Genomic DNA, 9,515 nt, shown 5'->3' on the forward strand with positions numbered 1-9,515 from the left:
TTCATCCACAAAAAATAAAACTGCTTTACAGTATAATCTTTACAAGGATGTACATCTGCCCTCTTTGGGAGGAAATTTCTTCTTTCTGAAAATGCCTTAAAATTAGACCCTTCCTAATTTTATAACAGAACAAAATTGACTGGTTATTTAACCTTAAAGAAATGTACAGTAAGATACTTACAAAGTTCTCTGATTACTTTTTCTAATAACTTTGATGCTAAATGGATTTTCTTTAACCTGCACGTCATACAAGGTATTAGAAGCTGTGGTACCAGTAAATTCTTTTACAAACTGATGAGGAACTTCATATCTTTTATTACTTGGATCAGCAATCTGCAAAGATTAAACAAATTAGCACTATTTGTTTCAAAACCATGATTTCATTTTCCAATTCTGAATTAAATATCAACTTCAAGCTTTGAATAAAAAATACCAAATTTAATAACTTACTAGAGGAGTTATTAATCTAGTTATAAACGTAACTTTAACATTGTATGGTTATGCCCAGAATTGTATAAACTGTTAAGGAATATAGAATTGGTCATAAAAGTACTGCATATATTAAATATATTTTTGGCTGATAAAAATATATAGAAATTAATGATAGTATTAGTAAATACTGATTCTTGAATACTGTATTTTTGTGATTTTAATTATTTTCATTGCTTTTTAGTGTTCATCTCCTCAAAATCCCATGAAGAATTTTACATTTGGTTAAAAAAATGCTAATTGCTGTGAAATTGCTAAGAAAGTAATGTACAAAGAATACGGTGCTGTTTTCACTTCCAAATCTAAAAGATCCAAAATTCAAGTAAACGATTCACTTACAAAATAATAAGAATTAGTTTCTTCAAAATCATGAATAAAAGGGGTACTAGTAAAGAGAACTAGTAAGTATAAGTCACATTTATACAGCATAATTAACTGTTTCTCAAATTAAATTTTAAAGTAATCCTTCATCATAGCCTGTGGTTGAGTAATAAAGATTACTAAAGTTCATTGAGTGTGTATTCTTCTCAAGGTACTCTATCCAACATTTTACAATGACTGCATTATGAAATTTTTCAAAAATAACTGTCAGAGAAACTATTCTTATGATACATTTCAATAAACAGGCTCAGAGAAGTGGAATAACTAGTCTAATTAGTCCTTTTTTTTGGAATAAATATTTCTTAAGGGAGAAAATATCTTGGTATGATGAAGAATGTGCTCACAACTGCCTTCTATGATTCATTCCTCTTTATAAGTATCAAAACACAAACCTTAAACCGGAAACGGTTAGGTGTCTGATTTTGAGTTGAGAAGAGAACATTAGTAATGTCATTTCCAAATAGCGTAGGTGAAGATATCCTGTTTAATGGGGCTTCAAGTCCTTAAAGGAAGAAAAAAAGTTGGCCCGAGCGATTAGTTTATTTATAAAGATAAATAATTAAATAATTTTCATATTTTTTAAATTGTATTACCTTGATTACAAATAATAATTTCCTTTATTATTTGGAAGATAGAAACATTCGAAAATGAAATCCTTGATCTAACATATTTAAACAATCTTGTGTACAAATTTTCCATTTGATTCTATTTAAGATACTTTTCCAAAGAAAAATTTTAAATACATTTTTTGTTTTCCAATTAAGTACGTTATATTAGATCACCATGATGGAATATTTCTCACCAGTACTTGTTGTTGTCATTCTCTCAACACTATAGCCATGATTATCTGCGAAGAAGCACCAAGGAATAACAGAGTTATTCCATGGTCTCCAGCAGCAACCTCTCGCTGAGCAAACTGCCTGAGAAAACATTTATAAAAGGAATCATATTATTAGTACTGTTATCAAGTGTCAATACCAATTTTTTAAACATCCATTCCGATAAATGTTTGAGTTAAATGTCTGGAAAACAAGCTTATTTCTTCAAGAATATAATATGTTAAAATACCGCGTGTTCTTGGGGCACCTGGGTGGCTCACTTGGGTAAGCATCAGACTTCAGCTCAGGTCATGATCTCACAGTTCGTGAGTACAAGCCCTACATCAGGCTCTGTGCCAACAGTCCAGAAGCTGAAGCCTGCTTCATTTTCTGTGTCTCCCTCCCTCTCTCTGCCCCTCTCCTGCTCATGCTATCTCTCTCTCTTTCTCAAAAACAAACATAAAAAAAATTAAAACAAAATCATCTATTCTCTTGTTACTTTCACTTGGCAGAAATATAAATATTTGATAAAGCTAATTAATTACATCTTATCAGAAATTGATACTCTGAGTTGTGATTTTATCAAATTTACATATCTGTACACATTATTGTAAACCTATGTTTTTTCTTTGTTTCTTTGCTTTTAATTTTTTTATTTTGAGTATACTATTCAAAGGAATCTACAGTTTCGATACAATCTCTATCAAAATACCAACCAGATTTTTCACAGAAGCAGAACAAATAATACTAAAATTTGTATGGAACCACAAGACACTGAGTAACCAAAGTAGTCTTGAGAAAGAACAAACTGAAAGTATCACAATCCCAGATCCCAAGATATACTACTACACCTATTTTTTTAAAGTTTCTGCCCTACAAATAATTATAATCTATTCTGTTGTCATGTATTCAATGCAGAAGAACTGAAATATTTCTGCAATCAATTATGTATCAAGCTACAAGTGAGGCGATAAAGATCACGACATGGCTCTGAAATCCAGCTTACATAAAATACTTAAGGCAATTATTTCCAGCCACTTATTAGTTCAATATTTTAGGTAAATAGTTCAACTAACTTATGTGCCAAGTTGTAACTAGTTGTAGTCATTACATTCAAAGAATAAAGCAAAACACTGAGCTCTTGAGTAGTTTTATGATCTGTATGGAAAGATTATGTGAAATGGAAAAAATTATACATGCTTATGTAAAAAGTTGAGGCACATGGTAATTCTGTGTGTTAACATTGGTATAATTAAAAATCTACTTAATATTTAAATTTAATAGTGTGACACACTTTCATAATTTGAGCATCTGTGCATTTTTCGTCTTGCCTACTTGTCTTGAAAAATAGTTTAAAGCCTACACTTTTAGTAGTTGACAGGATACATGTTAACTTCTCTCCCACTTTAACATCAAGTTAAACTGGCTTCAGATACAAATACACATGCACATACACACAAGTATAAACACACATTTATGTACATTGCAAAAGGAAGTACAATTTGACCTGATATTTTTAGGGGTTCATTACCTATCAGAATCTAAAGTATGTGTGACTTCTGATCAAGCAATTTTCCCTCTACTTATATAAATACTCCCAGCAATACAAAGAGATAATTACACAAAAATTGTCATTTATGGTACTCTTTATAAAGGGCTTTTTAAACATTGTTACAAAGCAAAGAGGAAGAATTTCTGAATCATAAGCTGATTTGGGAAGCTGTAAAGGTTTTAAGAAAAAATAAGTAAGCAAACTATAATTACATTTTGCTAAAATAAAAAAAATAAAAAATGGAGTTATATGAAGTTCCTTCAAACGTACTATATTTGGTTCCTAGGACTGTTGTAATAGGATTGTGTGAATCAACAGAGATTTATTCTCTCACAGTTCTGGACTCTAGAGGTCCTGTTTCAATGTGCTAGCAGAATCATGCTCTCTCCAAGGCTCTAGGGAAGACTGCTTACTTGCCTATCCGTTGCTTCTGATAGCCCTTGGAAATGCGGCATTTCTTGATTGAAAGATACCTTACTCAAATCTGTACTTTCATCTTCACACTGCCTTTTCCCCTTTGGTTCTCTGTGTGTTATCACCTTCTCTTAGAAGGACACCAGTCATTTGATTTAGGACCTACCTTAATCTAGCAGGACCTCATTTAACATATTATTACATCTGCAAAGATCTTATTTCCAAATAATGTTTATTTTGAGAGAGAGAGAGAGAGAGAGAGAGAGAGAGAGAGAGAGACAGAGTGGGAGGAGAGGCAGAGTGAGAGAAGAGAGACAGAATCCCAAGCAGCCTCTGTGCTGCCCATGCAGAGCCTGATGCAGGCCTCGATCCCATGAACTGTGAAATTGTGAGCTGCGTGGAAATCAAGAGTCAGGTGCTTAACTGACTGAACCACACAGGCTCAAATAAAGTCATATTATAAGGCTCCAAGTAGACATGAATTTATGGAGGACATATCATTCATACCACCACATGTACACACCAAAATACTAGTTCAAATAGTATTTGATTTTTATGATGTGAGCTCAGTCATTCTCAATTAGTCACTTCTGACATCTTTGTTGAGTTAAAAGAACCCTTTCCAGAATCGTTGACCACATGAAAGTAACTGGATATTTGTAGTATCATTCTTTTTGCTCAGGAGGAACAGATGAGGGAAGAACAAAATAGTGAATGATCCATGAAGCCTCGATCCTGTTTAAGTGAGCCAGCTGTTTAGGACAGCTGCTTGGAAGGAACAGGTGCTTATTAATAATGTCTAATATTTGAGTGCTTTCTGTGCTATTACATGTTCAGCCCCTTCAAGAACTCTATGGGGTAGGGTGGTCTCAGTCTCAGGGTGTCTGTGCCTGGGTGTATCAGTCAGTTGAGTGTTTAACTCTTGATTTCAGCTCCGATCATGATCTCCCAGTTCATAGGACCAAGCCACATGACTGGCTTCGCATTGAGTGTGGAGCCTGCTTGGGATTCTCTCTCTCCCCCTCTCTGCTCCATCCCTGCTCATGCTCTCTCTCTCTCTTTCTCAAAACAAATAAGCTTTAAGAAAATTAAATAAACTCCAATTAGTTAACATACAGCATAATATTAGTTTCAGGTATACAACATAGTTATTCCACATTTCCATATAATACCTGGTGCTTATTGTAAGTGCCCTCCTTAATCCGCATCACCTATTTAACCCATCCCCTTGCTCACCTCCCCTCTGGTAACCATCAGTTTGTTCTCTATAGTTAAGAGTCTGTTTCTTGGTTTACCTGTCTCTCTCTTTTATTTTCCCGTTTACTCATTACTTTTGTTCCTTAAATTCAACATGAGTGAACTTCCAATTTTCTTTCTTCTTAATTTGGAAAAGCAAAAAATTAAAACACATTAAATATCCCTCAATGCTCATAAACTTTGGTAGATAATAATACAAAAAAATTGTCTTATTTTTATTATATGTGAGTATACATATAGAATTACATGTAATAATATAGTTATTACTATAGTTATAGCAGATTGATTGTTTTGTGGACTGAATTGTTTCCCCCAACAATTTCTAAGTAGGAAGCCCTAATCCCTAACCCCCAATATGACTATATTTGGATATAGAGCCTTTAAGGAGATAGTTAAGGTTAAACGAGGTCATAAGCCTGGGAAGCTAATCTGATAGGATTGGTGCTCTCATAAAAAGAGAAAGAGATGCCAGAGCAGGGTCACATACATACGTTCTCCTTCTGTGCACAAACAAAGAAAAGACCAAATAAAGACACAAGAATGCAGCTGTCTACTGGCCAGGAAGAGATGTCTCACTAGAAACCAACCCAGGTAGCATCTTGACTTCTAGCCTCCAGAACAGTGGGAAAATAAACATCTATTTTTTAAGCCACTCAGCCTAGCATTTTATTATAGAAGCCCAGGGTGACTGATATACTCTGGATAGAATTACAGCTGCTGTTAAATTAAGTTCACCTTCTTTTCTTAAATGACAAATACATGTGAGCTGAAATTTGTTAAATTCATAACTTTAATTTGTTTCACATTGAAAACACTCTTTAGCAACCTTAAAGGCTGACATTAAAAACTAATAGGCATCAAAACCCTAAACAATTAGCTTTTAAATACTGTTTCCCTAGAGCCCTGGGTGTTACATGTAAGTGAAGAATCACTAAATTCTACTCCTGAAACCAAAATTACACTATATGTTAAGTAACTAGAATTTAACTAAAAACTTAACAAATAATATTAAATAATAAATTATCAGTATACAGACTGTACACAAAATAAATTAAAAAATTAATGTTGTTTCACTTTAAGATTTCAGCAGCCCATATCGTGCCTAATAGAATTCTGTGTTAAACTTCAATTGTTTCCTAAACAGAATACACTGCCAATTAAAGAGAATATCTAGCCAATTATCTTAATGTGTCACAGTAAACACTATTTATCCAGCTCTATTATCAGTAGGTAACCTATAAAGACTAACTCTTCCTAATATTGTCATAAGAAAAACTCATCTATTTGCAACTTCCCATAACAAATAATCAGAAAATTATGTGTTAACCATGAGGTAGCTATGATAGGTTAAGGCTAATAGAAAAAATTGATAGATCATTTACTTATTCTGCTTGTGATGAAGAGGAGTGAGAGAGGTGAGATTCAGATATGTTTATTACAGATTTAATATATATTATAGATCTATATAATAGATGCATTATAGATGTATATAATAGAGATACATAATATAAAGATAAAGATGTGTAAAGATACACATATCACATTAAAATACATATATATAATATTTAATACATAATGATTAATATACAGTTACATTATATAGATATTAGATTATAGATTACATAGTATTGCAAAATGTGAACACACACATTCACACACATACACACACCTTCAGTGACTTCTATTCTCATGCAGGTTATGAAGATTAAGAAAGAGTCACCTCAGGGTTACATGAATCCATTAACTTACCCTTAATTTTCTCCGTTTGGGCTTTTTCTCCCACAGTAAAAAAACAAATAATAATTTCCCAAAACTATCAGTATTATTTTATTTTCCACAGACAATTCTTTTTTTATTGTTTTTAATGTTTATTTAGTTTTGAGAGTGAGCAAGCAAGAGAGAGAGAAAAGGGAAGTGGGTGAGAGCCAGAAAGAGGGAAACCCAGAATCTGAAGAAGGATCCAGACTCAGAGCTGTCAGCACAGAGCTCTATGAGGGACTCATACTCAAGAACTCTGAAATCATGACCTGAGTGGAAGTCAGACACTTAACCGACGGAGCCATCCACGTGCCCCTTTGCACAGACAATTCTTAATGCCATCATTATGAATACTATTATGGAGCATTCATATTCTCTCTCAAATGTTCTATACTCTCAAAGGTTATAATTTTTTTAAGAAGTAGATTTAGAAGGATAGAATTTCATAAAGGTTTTTAAAATTAACAACAGGTTGTGAAGCATGAAAAAATATTAACTGGAGAATTTAAATAGAATAGAAGTACAGAAAAGCAAGCTCATTAATTTCTATTATCTCTCATCTCTTTATACAGAGCTATAATAAAAAGATAAATGTGGCCTAATTGATGGCTACATCTTTCAAAATATGGAATTGATCCAATATTGCACAATTATCTTAATATAATTACTATAATATATATCTATTTATAAAAGATTTTAAAGTATTTTGTTGCAGACCTGTGTCGGTAATTGTTCTGGAATGCAATTTATTCTCTCATTGATAGGATCATTTAGCTCGCTTGGACACTTTCCTGAACTGGGATACACCGTGGTTGTACGAGTGGTAGTTGGACTTGAAGTAGAACTACTAATTGCTAGGAAATAAAGAGGTCAATAAGATAAAACATGGTGTTAAATTAATATTTTCAGATTGTTGAAATAAATACTTTACAATGTAAGAACAAATAAATGTATATATAATAAAAATAAATTTTACATTAATAAAGAACTGACATTTTCAAGTCCTAGTTATCAAAGGAAAATATCCAAATGGCATTTAAAAGGTAGATTCAAAAGGAAACAAAATGTACATTCCACCATATTTACAAAAAATGTGGTTTATAGATGAAGAAAGAAGATGGAGAAATATGAACTGGAAAAGGATATAGAAAAAGAGACAAGAATTATAGCAAAAAAGTGAAAGGTAGGAGGGAAAAAATACTTTGAAGTGAGTAGAAGAGAAAGCAGGGAGCAGCAAAGAATAATAAATCCCAATTCTATCTAAGTACTCTCCAGTAATCAGATATGGGTTGATAACTAATCTCTTCACAATGTAGTGAGTTTTCAGTATACTAGAAGATAGTAAAACAAATGACTAACAGCAGTAGAAAATTAACTATGGTTAGACTAGAAGATACCTTGTAACATTATCCTTTCCAATTCTGATTTGGTCTAGAGAGAATGATGAAAAAAGGGAAAGCAGGTGAGGTGGATAGGAGTAGTATGCATTTACTGTAAATGAGATAGAAATAGTCAGGAAAAAAAAAGATAAACATTTCAAGTGTTGTTTCACCTTCTGTCTGTTTTTGTTATACATCCTCTCTCCTTAAACAAAACAAAACAAAACAACTGAGCCTAAAGTAAAGAGGGCAGTCCCATAGATTTTCCACTCCCCACTCTCACTTTTCCAAGTATCTGAAGGCCAGAGCAAAAACTCAGGTCTTCCCATTAATGAGAAGAATCACACTGAACACAGTAGATGATTATTCCTCCTTCCATTATTAACACCTTGATCCCTCTGCCTATTCACTATTTCTCAAAAACACAATGTGGGAAGGTATCAAAGCAGATAGATTCCTGGGGTGTCTAGGTGGTTCAGTTGGTTAAGTGTCAAACTTTGGCTCAGGTCATGATCTCACCTGAGATCTCATGATCTCAGGTTCGTGGGTTCGAGCCCTGCATCAGGCTCTGTGCCGACAGCTAGCTCAGAGCCTGGAGCCTGCCTGCTTCAGATTCTGTGTCTCCCTCTCTCTCTGACCCTCCCCTGCTTACGCTGTCTCTCCCTGTCTCAGAAATAAATAAAACATTAAAATTTTTTTTAAAGTAAAGCAGATAGATTCTTTAATTACAACATCTCTTAACTGAAATAACTGCAATAGAAAAAAAAAACCTGGAGTTATTATATAACCTACTAGAGATCTTTCTTCACATGTTTCACCTCAAGTAGATAACTTTTAAAAATCCATAACTAATATTGAGTAATCTTTCTTTAACCTCACTATAATGTGTAAGTATTTTTTAACATTACTTACCTTCAACAGCAGGTGTCCTAGTTGCTAAAACAGCAATTAGGGCAATAGCTATTATAGTAACTATAGCAAAAAGGACAATCAGAGAGATTTCTAATCCAGAAAATTTCTTCCTTGCCATCTAAAGAAAGAAAAGATATATGTTTAAAAATGTAAAATATTTAGTTACAGTACACCACCATCATTATCATAAAAGTATATATACATTCCTCTCTTTTTAGCTACAACACAAGCAAAGCTCCAAATGGCTCTGTTTATAATCTAAAATAATAAACACTGGCAAAAATGTAAACAACATTTGCAGTATTTAATAAACTGAGTGAATTTGTGATACACATTATTGTAGTAACTAAGATGAAACATAAAGAGGGTAAAAAAAAAAGGAAGAAAAGATCTCTAAACAGATATGACTTGCTCTCTCATTTTAGAGCCTTTCTCAAGTGAAAGAAACCTAACACTTGCACTGTGTTCCCTAATTCTCACAATTTTAGGAATGAGGTGATGTTATCCAAATTTGGCTTGTCAGGAACTTCAAGCTTAGAGAAAATAAGTCATTGT

At 33.0% G+C, this 9,515-nt stretch overlaps 1 protein-coding gene across 1 annotated transcript in view; it reads right to left on the reverse strand.

The window, feature by feature from the left end:
* SI (sucrase-isomaltase) overlaps positions 1–9,078 on the reverse strand; it is an 88,264-nt gene extending 79,186 nt beyond the window's left edge. The window contains exons 1-5 of the mRNA XM_077752234.1: positions 8,961–9,078; positions 7,387–7,523; positions 1,673–1,790; positions 1,263–1,372; positions 182–333 (exon numbers count right to left, since the gene is read on the reverse strand). Of these exons, the coding sequence (XP_077608360.1) occupies positions 182–333; positions 1,263–1,372; positions 1,673–1,790; positions 7,387–7,523; positions 8,961–9,078 (635 nt within the window). The remainder of the gene's footprint in view (positions 1–181; positions 334–1,262; positions 1,373–1,672; positions 1,791–7,386; positions 7,524–8,960) is intronic.
* Between the last annotated feature and the right edge of the window lie 437 nt (positions 9,079–9,515).

This window comes from Crocuta crocuta, unplaced genomic scaffold (genome assembly GCF_008692635.1).
Source record: "Crocuta crocuta isolate KB4526 unplaced genomic scaffold, BGI_CrCroc_1.0 scaffold21, whole genome shotgun sequence".
Taxonomy (NCBI): Eukaryota; Metazoa; Chordata; class Mammalia; order Carnivora; family Hyaenidae; genus Crocuta; species Crocuta crocuta.